At 37.0% G+C, this 15930-nt stretch overlaps 1 protein-coding gene across 18 annotated transcripts in view; it reads right to left on the bottom strand.

Annotated features, from left to right (window-relative positions):
* UNC79 (unc-79 homolog, NALCN channel complex subunit) overlaps positions 1–15930 on the bottom strand; it is a 310032-nt gene that overhangs the window by 218854 nt on the left and 75248 nt on the right. For 12 of the 18 annotated variants that reach the window (XM_055097973.2, XM_008958226.5, XM_057299779.2 and 9 more), the window contains exons 3-5: positions 14585–14889; positions 11246–11416; positions 1266–1358 (exon numbers count right to left, since the gene is read on the bottom strand). In XM_055097973.2, the coding sequence (XP_054953948.1) occupies positions 1266–1358; positions 11246–11416; positions 14585–14831 (511 nt within the window). In that variant the 5' untranslated portion in view covers positions 14832–14889. The remainder of the gene's footprint in view (positions 1–1265; positions 1359–11245; positions 11417–14584; positions 14890–15930) is intronic. The other 6 variants (XM_063596389.1, XM_055097972.2, XM_055097975.2 and 3 more) reach the window with 1 other exon arrangement.

Genomic DNA, 15930 nt, shown 5'->3' with positions numbered 1-15930 from the left:
TGCAGTGAGCCATAATTGCACCACTGCACTTTAGCCTGAGTGACAGAGTAAGACTCTGTATCTAAAAAAAATTTTAAATTTGTATGTTAAACCCTAACCCTCAAAGTGATGGTATTCAGAGTTGGGGCCTTTAGGAAGTAATTAGGTCATTAGGGCAGAGCCCTTATGTATGAGATTACTGCCTTTATAAAGGAGGACCCCGAGAATTCCCTTTCCTTCTCACCATTTAAGGACACAACACCAAGATGGCCATCCATGAACTAGAAAGCAGGCCCTCACCAGACATCAACTCTGCTGGCACCTTGATCATGGACTTCCCAGCCCCCAGAAATGAGAAAAATAAATGTTTACTGCTTAACAGCCACTCCGTTTATATTTTTGTTACAACCCAACGGACTAAGACAGAAGATGACACTCCAAACTAAGAAGCATTCAGATTTTGAAATAAAAAATTTTTCCTCATTCTGAGTCAGAAGTTCAATTACTATTTATTACATAATTAAGTAGATAGCAAAAAAAACACACAGTGCCACTGGATTTGTTTACTTTCCAAATAAACATTAAATGAAAATAAAAATGAGTTTACATCTTAGCACATGTTTTGGTCAGTTTTCCAAAGTTATCTGCAATTATACTGACAAATGGAAATCAAACAGAGTAAATGTGAAAATCTGTCCAACATCACTAGTAATGGAAGAACTACAAATCAAAACAATGACATATTAATATTCATCTGTCTAACTCTACACAAATTTTATAATAATAATGACAAATCACAATGAGACAAGTACTTTCACATACTATTGGAAATATTGAAAATTTCTCAAGTCCTTTAACTCATTAATCCCTCTTTTGTTGGTTTATTTTAAGGAAATAATCAGAAATATAGTGAAAGGTTTATGTTTAAGGATATTTGGGTGTACTGGGGTAGCCAATTTACCAAAATATTAACAGTGGTTATCTTTTGTTCTTAGAATTGCAGGTGATTTTTATGTTTCTAATTTTACTATTTCTGTATACTTTTATTCAATCCATTTCCAGTCAATGTCTAAAATTGTGTCCTCAAATACTCTAAAAATATCACTAGCCTGCAGGATCACTGCTAATAGCAACAGGCAAGATAAATTGATTCCAACTCAAAAGTCTGTTTTCTACACATCTCTATGATGATGACGTTCTCACATGAGAATACCTAGCCTGCTTGTTTGATGTCTTGTTTAATTATTGGTACTAGAATTAGTCAAACCATTCCAATTTCCACTTACCTGGATTGGATGTGTACTGCATTGCAATCATTAGCATGGATGATGCAGAGAGGTTAACATGGGCAGGTACACCTTCTCTCCTTGAGGAGCCCACTGCAACCAAAAGTTCTTTGATTAGACACAATTTAATCTCTACGTATACCTGTTACTTTGCACAGAGCATGAGAGATAAGAAGGAACTTTAAAAAAAAAAATAGCTCCAATAAAGCTAATGGAAGTTTTGCACAAATGAAACTACAAAATGTGTCCTGGCATACAAATGCTACAGTTGTCATCTCCATAGGAAAATTGAGTGAGAATCTATAAGGAGACAGAACAGTGCCAGAAAGTGATGTAATGGCTTTATCAGAGTTGTACTTAGATGGGATCTCTACCCCCATGATGTTTGTATTTAGATGGAAAAGAAAGAAAAAACAGAATCCTCTGTGTGCCCAAAGATAAAGACATATTGAAGGGTATCCCAATGAGAAAATAAAAAGGAAAGGTTTTTAAACTCAAATTGAATGTATTAATTTTTAGAGATGCAGATGAAATAATAGTTTAATTATAATGTATAACATTAATTTAGTTACAATACAAATTCTAAATCACATATTATAAAAAATAATGATATATTAATTTAAAGATTTTCAATTTTCACATATCATTAAACAGTTTTATTCAAACCTTCACGTGTAACTTCATCATCAATGTCTTCATTACCATGAGAACCACTTTTTTAGTTTTCCAGAGCTTACCATCTTCATATTCATCTGAGTTGTTTGAAATAAAGCAATTTTTGAATCTGTGAATAACACAGTTGCTGGGCATTTTATCCTACACCAACAAGCATAAAATCACAAAGCAAATTGGCTTCCTTAAAATCCATCTTACCGCTGTATAATCATGGTCTCCACTCACAAACTGCTTTTAAGACATCTTTAAGTGGCTTGTTTAAGATGACATCAAATACCATATTAAATTTCTTTGTTTCTCATGTTTAAGAGAGTGTATCCGGTCACCCCTTTAAGTATTCAAAAGTAGCACTGATGGAAGTCATTTGGGGAAATACATTGTCTCCCAAGAGGACTTTCTTTCTTTTTTTTTTTTTTTTTTCTTAGACAGAGTCTCACTCTTGTTGCCCAGGCTGGAGTGCAGTGGCACAATCTCAGCTCACTGCAACCTCCAACCCCTGGGTTCAAGCGATTCTCCTGCCTCGGCCTCCCGAGTAGCTGGGATTACAGGTGCCCGCCCCCACACCCGGCTAATTTTTGTGTTTTTAGTAGAGATGGGTTTCACCATCTTGGCCAGGCTAGTCTTGAACTCCTGACCTCGTGATCCACCCACTTCGGCCTCCCAGAGTGCTGGGATTACAAGCGTGAGCCACTGTGCCTGGCCTCAAGAGGACTTTCTTATTTCAAACACAGTAATTGAGAGAGGACCCACCACAGGAGAAACTTTATTACGACTCAAATATAAAATAAATTCCTCTTTTCTCAGGGAAAATTGCAGAAGTAGAAGAAACCTCGCCTTACACTTGGGCTTGTGTGGCAGAGTGTCAAGCATGAACAGAATGGTGCAGACAGCATAAAACCCTCAAAAAGTCAACCCTTAGATTTCTAAACATAATAGAGAAGACCACTGCCACAGGCAACAACAAAAAGCAAATAACCTCAAAATCTGCTTTATTTTATTTTATATTAAAGTACAATGGGTGTGGATTATATCTCACCTACATCCAAAAAGGATAAATAACTTCTAATAGAACACATGTATAATAGAATCATCAAAACACCAATAAAAATTTGTCATACAATAAATCAGAGGAGATAAAAAAATTTAACACAATTCTTTTCTTTTTACATAAAGGAATTTGGACACCAAAGTAGACAGTGGCCTTTAAAACAATTTTACAGAAATAAACAAACAAAACATATCTATCACTAAGTTCCATTTACTTAAGTTGGCTTTTATTAATCACTTGCAGCTAGGCAGCTGCTAACCCAGCTGCCTACGCCGGTGATACTCAGGGAGATAAACTAGTTTGGCTCCACAACTTATTAATAAGTAAGTATTAATAATTAGACAAAGATTGGAGATCAATTCACTGCTCTTAGATGTCAAGTTGATTAATCAAATGTGATTAATCAAGAAAGAAGAACTTTCAGCCAAATGCTAAGGAACAAAGTGCACGCTGCTCTCAAACTGTAGCCAAGCAGCTTGTTCAAATTCAGCTTCTTTGGGGCCAAAGAAGATGCTTCTGGAGAGTCAGCTTGGAAACTACATGTTTCCAGGAAAGTACCTGTTTAATTAATAAGCACATCAGGTGATTCTGATGCAAGCTGGCTTTGGACCACTGTTTGAGAAGTACTATTAGAGGGACGAGAAATAAGAAAGAAAATGCCCAGTAAGGTGTCCAGGGGCAGGAAGAATAATTGCACACCCTGTGCCCTTTGTTAAAAAAAAGAAAAGAGAAATTCTTGTCTCAGATGTATTCAAGAAATACACACACACACACACACACACGTATATATATACATATATACACATATATATACACATATGTATACATATATATTCTTGTTTTGGGACAAGTGTTTCACCTTTGTTTAAATTCATCTCAAACTTTTTAATAATATGCATTTAATAATATGTATTTCTCAACAATGAAAACTGCTATTAAGGAAGGCTGAGAGTCACTGTAAATGGAGGCCTTTAAAAGTAGGAAAGATGCCCACATGTCTCAGATGATTTAGGTGAAGCCTATTTGCAGAATGGCCCAAATGGCTCAGCCACCTCTGGATGTCCCTCCTATTCCAACAAATCCATACTCTCCCTCAAGAATGACCAGCCAGGAGGCCAAAAACATTCCCCTGGCTCAAGCCCTAGAAAACTGGCTGCAATACTTACATAAACAGACGGTGTCTTACAATTTCCTAGCCTTCTAACAGACTGAATAAAATCATTGCAATTCTAATTTAATAAACATGCACAGGCACACATCATTTATTGAATCTTGTTAAAAAGGCATGATGTAAACAGATGTGCAGCTTGTCCCCATGAGGGTGTAAAAAGCCAAGACTATAAACAATAGAAGGGAGAAGATAATTAATCAAAATAAGAAAATTTTGCATTTAATATTGTGCTCAGGAAATACAATTAAAAGTTCTCAGTCCTATTCCCTATCCTCCCAGCATCACCAGAACAATCATTACCATGATCTCCTCCCTCCAGGAATAGTAACAATGCCTTAATATGTTCCTGCATTTTGTAGTTCTGAATATATTATTATGTACAGCTCTTATATGACTATCATCCAAAAGAGGAATTATATAGGAAAAGCCATTTTATGAAAGAGAGATCATCAAGTTATTTGCATGACAGCACCAACCTAATCATTGGGACTGCAGGCCAAGTCACTTGATTTCATAGCTAATGCTCTAGTCACTTATTAACTTCAACAACTTTTTTGGTCAGTACTTCCTGTATACTAAACATTGTTCTAGGTCCTGGGGATACAGTGCTAAAAACAGACAAGTCATCATTAAAAAGTCAGGAAACAACAGGTGCTGGAGAGGATATGGAGAAATAGGAACACTTTTACACTGTTGGTGGGACTGTAAACTAGTTCAACCATTGTGGAAGACAGTGTGATGATTCCTCAAGGATCTCGAACTAGAAATCCTTGATCCCATTACTGGGTATATACCCAAAGGATTATAAATCATGCTGCTATAAAGACACATGCACAGGTATGTTTGTTGTGGCACTATTCATAATAGCAAAGACTTGGAACCAACCCAAATGTCCATCAATGATAGACTGGATTAAGAAAATGTGGCACATATACACCATGGAATACTATGCAGCCATAAAAAAGGATGAGTTCATGCCCTTTGTAGGGACACAGATGAAGCTGGAAACCATCATTCTGAGCAAACTATCACAAGGACAGAAAACCAAACACCGCGTGTTCTCACTCATAGGTGGGAATTGAACAGTGAGAACACCTGGACCCAGGATGGGGAACATCACACACAGGGGCCTCTCATGTGTCGTGGGGTTGGGGGAGGGGGGAGGGATAGCATTAGGTGATATACCTAATGTAAATGATGAGTTAATGGGACTCCAACATGGCAGCACACCAACATGGCACATGTATACATATGTAACAAACCTGCATATTGTGCATATGTACCCTAGAACTTGAAGTATAATTAAAAAAAAAAAAAGACAGACAGGTCTTTGTCCTTATGGATCCTAGATGCTAGAGCTGTGTTACCTGATATGGTGACCACTAGTCACACGTGGCTATTTAAATTTAATTAAAATTAAATAATATTAAAAATTCCATTCCTCAGTCTCACTGGACACATTTTAAGAGCTTAGTAGCCACACGGGGCTAGTGGCTACTCTACTGGACAGCACAAAATTTTTAATGTTTTTATGGAACATTCCATCATTACAGGAAGTTCTGTAGACAGCGCTATTCTACAAGAAAGGGCAAACAGGTATTTGTGGCAAAATGGAAGCAGTGCAAGGGAATAAAGAGAAAGTGATGGAAGGTCCTGTTTTAGCCAGAGGGTAAGGAAGGGCATCTTGAAAGATGTACTTGAGCTTGAACCTAAAGAATGTAAGGAAGCAAATAATCATGAGACCATTTGGGAGAAGGACTTTGAAGACAGAGAATAAAGCATGGAGCAAAAGCAAAAGTGTGGTGCCTTTGTGAAACTGCAGAAAGGCCAAGGCTCCTGGAACAGAGTGAAGACAAGGAGATGTAGTGATTGAAACAGGAAGGTAGTCAAGGGTCAGGTCATAGAGGGCCTGTGAGCTAAGGAAGGGCACTGAATTTGATTTGTAAGAGTGACGGGAAGCTAGACGGTTTTGCTGAAGGAAGTGGCATGATCTGATTTACATGTTTGGAGGATAGCTCTGGCTTTTTGATGGAGAGCAGAAGGTAGGAGGGCTAAAATGGGAAGCAGGGAGACCAGTTCGGAAGCTACTGGACTGGCCCCAATGAAAGCTGGTGGTAAGAAGTGGCCTGAATGGGGATATACTGAAATGAATTCCAGTGGCTTTATACTTGTCTAAAGGGTGAAAGTAAAGGAGACACCTGGAAGGAAGAAACACATTATGGTGTAAGTTTTTCAATGTGACAGAACAATTTCCTGTATTCTGCCAGACTGCACTGCCTGGATTAAAAAGCGGTCTCACCTCTACGCGGGCCTCCTACTTGTGTGAGCAGAGGTAATTGTGTTCCATGAGATAGGGTTTAAGCATAAGATGTCCATGCCTTCAGAAGGGCATTATCAGTTAAACATAAAGGGAAGACCAAGACAACGTGACCTGGAAGCCTACACAGCATTAAAATATTTGCAGAATTATAGATTAATGAAAAGTCATGGACAGAATGCCCATCAACACTGTGGAAGTGGTCTGTCCGATTCTGTGAATCCAAAAACTGCTACAATCATTATTTTTATTATACAACAAACTCTAGAAGAAAAAGTTGCCAAGCCCCAGCAGATGGCCTCTTACCTCAAGCAATATTTAAGATGATGAAATTTCAGGACAATGTGTGAATTTCAACTAAGTATTGGAATGAGTTGCAATGGGATTTAACATGTCTGTGATTTGACTATGCATTTGGCCTGATATACACGTGCATAATATCACATGATATTTTAAGGCTATTCTCATACATTATTCCATGGTCTTCACAACAAACATGGGATGTAGACACAGGAAGTTATCCTTAATCACTATTTTACAGCTAAGGAAACCAAAGTTCCATGAGGTTAGGAGATTTGCCAATAGTTGAAGGATTATAACTCAGCTCTTCTGGATTTCTATTTCAAAACATTTCCCATGACTCAGCAATAAAACTCTCAAAGTATATAGGGAAACCCATCTTAGAAAAACAACCAGTAGCTAATAAAACAGACTGCATATATTAAAGATTATTTAAATATCATCAATATTTTGCATTGTTACTGTTTTTTCTATGTGTTATTAGTCTTTGGAAGGTTATAGAAACATAACATGCACCCTCTGTAGTAGTAGGAATAGAACAAAAAATGGTAAGTCACGCAATTGCCTTTAAGATAATGCCCTTAAGATTTAAATGAACCTTTATTTTCCCTGAAGGTAAGTGACTTTTTGAGAAAATTTAAGGTGGAAAAGGGAACTAGATGAGACCGCATAGTCTGGGATACTAGGATACGTTAGAATAATCTTAAACAATTATATCTTAAGCTGATATAATTGTTCAGCTTTATTATCATCTTTACAATAACATAGCCTGCATCAATCAATGTTCACTTGGAATCAGCTCTTTCTCTTCTCTGCCAAAGCCATCATCTCCCAAACCTCCATATTTCAATTCAGTCCACAAATCACAGATCCTTTATTGGAAAAAGAGAGGTTTCCATGGTGGCATGCAAATGACTTTCTCAATTCTTAGTAACTCCTTTAATATATTTTTTATAAACAAAGCATATTGAGCACATTTGGAATAAAGAGAAATATATTTTATTTATGGAAGGAGTTAAAAAGAAAAGCTATGTCAAAGGAAAATTTCACAATAAGTAAGTTGAAGTTTGCTCTGCAGAACCTTAAAAGGACTCATTCTAAAATAAAAGTCCAGCACTTGGTTTATTGACAAGAATGGTAAGGAGGAAATCTCTGATATACATGCTGGCCTCTTACTCTGAAGAGCTGCAATACCTCATTAGGTCCACTTCAAAGATCAGAACTTTATCTTCTAGGTTCTTAATGATAGAATGATTTTATACCTGAAAAGCAGTTCATGTTTTCCATCTGACATTAGGAACACCACACCAAAAAGCCTTTTTGTCTTAAAGACTTTATCAAGTACTCAGGACATACAATATCCTTCATCCTAACATCTCAGTCCTGAAATAAAAATATTCTGCAAGAAGTTATGCGCTCTTGTCTTGTTTTGGTCACAATTTCTAGACACCAAAACAACTACCAAAAAAATAGAAAAAACATGAATACGACACACGGACACACATTCTCACATCAGTCCATTTTAACATGATTAATCTGAAACTATATCCTTCTGGTTTTGGATCTATGTCTTTGTATACTCATGAAATAACAAGTACAAAGGAAACACCTGAATGGTGTAATCGAATTTGGCTGTAAAGGTTGGTACTACAATTTATTTTCAAAGACTTAAAGATGACAAATATTGGCTATTATTGAACCACAGGAATGATTATGAGAAAGGAAAGTCAAAGCCAAAAGACTAAAACCAGAGCAACAAAATAAACACATGAAGTAGACCAACAACTAGGTTAGAGGACAATACGTGCCTCTTACATAAAATAATATTGATGTTACTTAAACTAGAATTAGTACGCCAGAAGTAATCTTCGAGACTGAACATTTTTTTCAAACCCTTTCTTTATAGTTAAAAAAATGGGACCTTGGGAACATGAAGTGACTTGTTCATACCTTCAAATAAATGCCAAGTTACTCCTCTAATAAACATTAAAATATACACAAATTTTGTAAACTCAACTTACTGTTTTATTCTCCTCAGTTGCCAAGGTTCGTACATTTATGTAAGTAAGAATTCTAACGTGACTACATGGCATGTTTTGGGATCTGTGTTTCTAATTAAGTAGAAATTAATAATCAAGTGTAAAGAAACAAATTGTCAGCTATCACAATACTTGATCAATCTTAAATGTAACTTCAGAGGCCTGATATTTTCAACACCTCTCCCATAACTATTAACTTATTCCTCAGAAGGAGGGAGTTAGTGAATTAGATTAATTGTTAGAAAGCTACAGCCTCCTCATTAATCCCACTATCACCTCCCAGCACTTTGGAGCCTGAGGCAAGAGGATCACTTGAGGCCGGGAATTTAAGATCAGCCTGGGAAACATAGTGAGACCCCATCTCTACAAAAAAATTTTTTTAATTAGCTGGGCATGGTGGTAGAGGCCTTCACACCCTACTTGGGAGCCTAAGGCAAAAGGATCGCTTAAGCCGAGGAGTTTGAGGCTGCAGTGAGCTATGACTGTGCCACTGCACTCCAGCCCAGGCAACAGAATAAGACCCTATATCAAAAAAGAAAAGAAAAGAGAGAGAGAGAGAGAGGAAGGGAGGAAGGGAAGGAGGAAGCCAGGTGCGGTGGCTCACGCCTGTAATCCCAGCACTTTGGGAGGCTGAGGCGGGTGGATCACCTGAGGTCAGGAGTTTGAGACCAGCCTGGCCAACATGGCAAAACCCCATCTCTACTAAAAATACAAAAATTAGCTGGGCTTGGTGGCTCGTGCCTGTAGTCCCAGCTATTTGGGAGGCTGAGGCAGGAGAATCACTTGAACTCAGGAGGCAGAGGTTATAGTGAGCCAAAACTGCACCACTGCACTTCTGCCTGGGTGACAGAGTGTTATTCCATCTCAAAAAACTAAAGAAAAAAAGAAGGGACGAAGGGAGGAAGGGAAGAATGGAGGGAGGGAGAAAGGGAGGGAAGGAGGAAAGAAGGAAAGGAAGGAAGGAAAGAAGGAAGGAAGGAAGGAAGGAAACAGCCTCATCTGTTATGCTTCAAAAAAACAAAAATTCTTATGCCTAAGTTTAACAGTTAACATCACTTATTTTAAAGATATGACTATGCAATTCTAAAACGATATCAAGAAATGAGTACTTGTCAGTAAGAACAAAAGAAGAGAATGATCAAATATTGTATTACTTGAATGGTATGATCAGTCTAATTTTTTTGAATTGCTATATAATTTAGGGAGAAGTCAAACTCTTTGCTGAAAGACATGAAAAGTACAATTCCATAGCTAACATTAAACTTGATTGTAAAAATAAGCAAGTGTAGCTCAAAAGATATATATGGTTACCAATTGTTATTACAGAGCAACAACTTTAATAAGATCGTAAGTACATAAAATTAAAATGTGAATAATGATCACTAGGAGTTGAATGTAACCAACGAAAGTATTTTTCTAAAACAAGAGTTGAGAGAAGGCGAGAAGCAAGCTGACACTTACTGCATACCAGGCATCGTGCTAGCATTTTACCAATGTTCCAAGTTAACCATCTTAATTATCCCACAACTTCATGAGGCAGCTATTATTATTATTATTATTTTATAGGAAAGAAACAGAAAGTTGGGTAATTTGCCTAAAGTCATATAGCTAGTAGGTGGAAGAGCTATGATTTGGATCCCGACGTTTGACTCCTAAATCCACAATCTTTTCGGATTTCCCACTGAAACATAGATTAATCCATAATCCATTTCTTTAAAAAATACTTGAAAATGATTTTGATCATAAAAACCACAATGCAATATTTTTTTCTCTTTGTGCACATGTCTGGAAAGCCTGTAAGATTAAGTCTACAGAAGTGAAACAGGATTCAAATCAGTTTTATGTTTATAATCATACATTGCACGTGACTTGCAAGCTTTAGCTTTTTTCAGTGTTTTCATAAATTTCGAGTCACTTTATCGACACGATACCTCTATAAGGGAAAGCTGATGGGTTCGTCACTCTGTAGATGATGTTTCAACTATGTGAGCTGCCCAGATTAGAGGCAGAGCTGGGACCAGAATTTACACAACCTGACTATCCAATGCTCTTCCTATTAGATCCTACTGCCTTCAAAGCCAAAAGATAGGAATTTCTGCATCTGAGAAAATACTTTCCCCATCTTTTTTCTAAAGTGGTAAAATATACTGTAATTTATACATAGGAAATCTAGACTGCCTTGATATGTTCTTTTTTTCTATTCTATAAGATCAAACAGTCTGAATAAAACAATTTTAAGCCCTAACGCCTTTCATTTCTTTGACTTTCACCATAATATCCATGCTAAAGTGACTGAATTTAAATCGTAGCTCCTGTATATATCAAGTGATTCCATTATAATCTCGAAAACCTAGAGCCTATAACAGCAAAAGCAATTTCCATTCATATCATACATAAAAATAATCTAGTATTAGGTAAGATTGGACTTACATATAGCCATTGGTAGAAAAGATGTGCTAAGATATTCAATGATATCCTTGTGCAGAAATGGAGGAAAGGTAGCTAACGTTGATATCATCGTGTAGGGCAAAGTACTCAGAATATCATCATTGAGAAAAGGTAGCAAACATGTAGTTGTATAAAATATCGACTGTCCAAGATCTACAAAACAAAATTGAGTAATCAGTCACTGAATATTTTGCAATTAACAAAATATGCTAACTTTACATTTTAAGCTTTAATGAACTGGTTTAAGTTATAAGCAACTAGTGCTCCATCTCTATTAAGTGTTATGAAACATAATGTTTGATAGGGTACTATGTATACAGTAATTGGTCAATAAATGACTGATGAATGAATATGTTAAGAAATATAAATAACCATTACATGCATTTTTCCTCCACACTTTCTCAATCTTCAATAATACTTGGTATTTGTATTACTACATTCTACACAAGATAACTGAGGCACAAGAAGTTAGATGATTTGCACAATGGAAGTTTTAGAAAAGTCAAGGGCAGTATCAGAAATAAAACCAGGCTATTTCTGCTCCATCAATCAAACCATCTGGAGTGTTGGGCAATGAGGTAATTTGCAACCTTCAGCCGAGCAGCAATTTCAGCAAGCACCAAACAACGGAAGCCGTAAGCTGGTGCTACATGACCCTGTGCATTGAGTCATCAATGATCATGGGAGGAAGTGCTACCTAATAATAATCTTTCTAACAACATCTTTAAACAGGGATCATAACAATACCTACCTCACTTCATTAGAAGGATTGTTAGGACGTTTTAATGAGATAAATGTAAAGTCCTTAGCATAGCACATACTGTGTGCTCCACAAATATTAGCTGTTATTATTAATATTAACAGTTACTATTATTATTACCTGCACAAGAATAAAAATAAAGGAGATGCAACAAAACCATAACTATTTAGCTTTAGAATGCATGTAGGCCAAATCCCATCACACTAAATGTACATTTGTGTATTCCTGGACTTCCCAAAATACAGGCCATCAGCCAAGGTTTGATGATGAAGACTTGGATCACTTTTGTATTCATTATAACAGAAAAGTACTAGACTCTTCTTTCTTTGTTTTGCAGCAGATGTACCTTCTTTGGGTTCCTAATGTTATTTCTGATTGTCGTTAGAATTAATATGCCATCTTAACAGGCACATCAGCTAACAACAGAAAGGATGTGGCCACAGTGCACACTAGAGGGCCAGAGTCAGTCAACCTTGAGCTCAAATGAATGAAATGGAAAATCCACAGGTGTTTTACTAAGAATTAACCAAAGCTGTGCATACAAGACACCTCAGCTGCTTTTGCTGAGCCTTTTAGCCTAATTACAGAACATTAGCTCTGAAAGGAGCCCAACTGGAGTATTTTTCATATAAGGAAACTGAGGTCCGGAGAGAGGTGATTGTTCAGGGTCACCTGAGAGTTAGCAGTTGAACTGCGACAAAACCGTTGCCTAGTGCTCTTCCTGTGCTCCACCCAGACCCAGCAGCAAGACACAGTCTCCGGTCTTAGTGCAGCGGCTCTCAAAGTCTATGCAAAAGAAGCGTCCACAAGGATCTTGCTAAAAATTCAGATCCTCAGGCCCCACCTCTCAGTGATTCTTAGTAACAAGTCCCCGGGTGGGACCAGAATTCCATGTTACAAACTCCCTCGGTGATTCCGATGTTTTTCAGACCATGCTTCAAGAAACAATGCCGTATTGTTTCTCTGAACCATTCATTAGATTGATCTACTGAGTTTTTTCCTACCTTCTAAGCTCTATCATGCAGAACAAGAACACGATAGCTAAATAACAATGTCACAAAGTCACAAAACAGCCGCAGGTACAAGAGCAAAAATACAAATCATCTCCCCTGAAATCGTCACAATTTACACATTAATTGCAATTATACAGATTGCAATTTACCAAATTTAATGCCTTTATCTTAATCAAGGGGCTTTGAAGATAACGGGCAGCTCCCCTAACACAGTGGACCAACCCAGGACCAGGCAAGTCCCAGGTGAGTTCAGGACTAGTAGTCACGAAGGAGACGCACTGACAAGCTCATCAGCATAGTAAGCTCTGGCAGTCTTACGTTAAGAATCCTCTCATTTAAGTTCAGAGCTGGCAGAGGATCACAGCAGAAGTGGCTAGGCTTAAGACAGCTACAGAATTATACAAAAAGCAACTTTACAAATTTCTATACCTTTTACATTCACCATAACACAGAATTGTAAATGTAAGAAAAAACAAATCCAATAGTCATTATTTCATCATTTTTATCTCCGTAGATTTTTAAACTTTTAATATTATGAACACGTTGTACTAAATAAACCATCAAGAATTCTCTTAGGGGAGTTAGCCATAACTAAAAGACAAAATAACCCCCACTACCCACTTATTTTCCAAAATTCAAATTTTTCTGTACAGTGAAACTTTGGTTATCATACTTTCAGGGACCAAATTATCAGAGTTTTGAAGTTAAGATAACTAATGTTTTAAAGTGCATTACCTGCAGAAATCCCTTTTCTTATTGCATTGTTTTTCATTTGATTCTCCCATTTTTACAGGTTAGGAGAATTTGGTAAGCAACCAAGATAATGAAACTGGCTAAGGACACAGAGTAGAAAGGGGGAAGAGTTAAGAAAAGAAGCAGGCTCTTAGACTTCTATTCTAAGCACCACTAATATCATATATTGTATGCATACTGCAAATAGCACACAGCACCACTAATACCATATGCTGAACACAGCATACAGCGCCACTATATACTATATCTACATTTTGATACAACATTTTGTAATAACTATTGATTGTTGTTTACATTTGGAAGAGTTCTTAGAGATTACTTCTCATCTAACCTCCTGACTTTATTAAAGAGACAGGAAAAAATGGGTCCTAGAGAATTTGCTCCCTCAAAAATTACAGAATCAGTCAGTGGATTATAGCCTGCTCTTCATGTTCTACTTCTTAATTTTCTGGGTGACAGTTTTAAAATCTTATCTCCCCCCTCATAATTTCAACAAGAGTCCTCATGATAACTGATCAGGAAAGAAGAGAAAATTTCTTGTTGTACATCTTCCTCCTTTCTCCAGCCCCATTCTCCCCCAATACTCCACTTGGATAACATCCCTCTGGCAATAAAACAGTGTAAAATAATAGTATGGGAAGCACCATAATGAAGTTTCAGTGTAGTGCTTCTAGCCACACAAAGCCCTTTCAGGTGATTGATTACAACAGTGACCATCTCCAAGCCCCTTGCTCAGCATCATATACATTCATAAGCATCCACGTACATTTCCAAAGGTTTCAGCTAAGTGCTCACCGTGTTGGCCGTGCTGTAGTAAAGGAACTAGATCCAGGAGAGTCACCAAAGTCACGTAGAGGCCTTGGTAGTCCAAAGAAGGGTAGTCTGACAACTGAGCATCACGACTTTGCGGGCCGCGTTCTGAGGGAGCATCTCGCAGGACGCTGTAAAGGAGGGAGCGAGTAACAGTAGGGTTGATGGAACTGACCTGCGGTCTTAGAGATGGGGTGAGTGGGAATGGCACAGGAAAAAGACACATGGTCATGGGCACTGTCAAATTGGAGGCATCTTGGTTTTCCTTCTTCCCTGTGCGGGACAAAATGCTGTTGGGGGGACAAAGAAAAAAAAGAGACAACAAAGACACAAAGAACAGCACATTACATTGAAATGACACTCTAAAACAAATAATAAAACACCAGATACATTCCACATAAGATGCAATTGCCACGCCAGCAGGGTCTACCAGTCTAGTACTGGTCACATAGCTTCGTGCTCAGAGGTACCAATAATACAAGGTTTACTTTGTGGAAGTCTCATTGCATCTCATGTGTTATCTGGTTAGTAAGGAGCAAAAATATAAAAATGCATGTTTCAGTGCCAAACCCATGTTTTACAGTTTAGCAATTTGGTGAAGAAGAGGTTTCCTGGGGAAAAAAAACAACGGCTTTGTCTAATGAGTAAGGGCTCTTATTCCTAATTACAAGGAGCTTTCAAAGGAAAAGACATTTTCAGCAAGACTGTCTTCATCAGGTAAATAGGAACTTGCAAAATATAGGTATGGCACTTGCAGAAACATGTTTCAGCAAAGAATAAACATGTGTGTTTATTAAGAAAGTCTTAAAAATCACATGTTTATTGCATCAAAATAATGTCTATATGTATATTATGATACTGTTTCATGACATTCTGTCAGTATCATTTGAGATAATGAAGTTTAAACAGGCATATGAATTTAGAAATAATACATATTTCTAAAATGTTAGCTAAACTACATTGGAAAAGCTATAAAATAATATATAGTTGATGGTCCATAGCATATGTTTGTGAACTAATGATAATGGTTATTTATGTGTGTTTTTTAAATTTTGCATGTTGGGGAGGAAACATTTTATTTTATGAATACAAACAGTGGTTTATTAAATAGTTACCTTCAAAATCCTAACGACTAAGCAAGCAGTATCTGTCATATAGCTGCACATCATACAGTAAGATTTCATATATTACTGCTGCTACTTACGTTATTATTCAACAAAACTCACTAAAGACTAAAAGAAAGATAATTTAGAAAGTTAAAAAAATTAATGGGAATAAAAATAAATTCTAAAAATAAATTGGTTTTCTTTTAGCCTTAATTTTAAAATAAA

This window comes from Pan paniscus, chromosome 15 (assembly GCF_029289425.2).
Source record: "Pan paniscus chromosome 15, NHGRI_mPanPan1-v2.0_pri, whole genome shotgun sequence".
NCBI lineage: Eukaryota > Metazoa > Chordata > Mammalia > Primates > Hominidae > Pan > Pan paniscus.
Note: the sequence above shows the minus strand (reverse complement) of the source record. Positions and strands in the feature narration are given on the sequence as shown.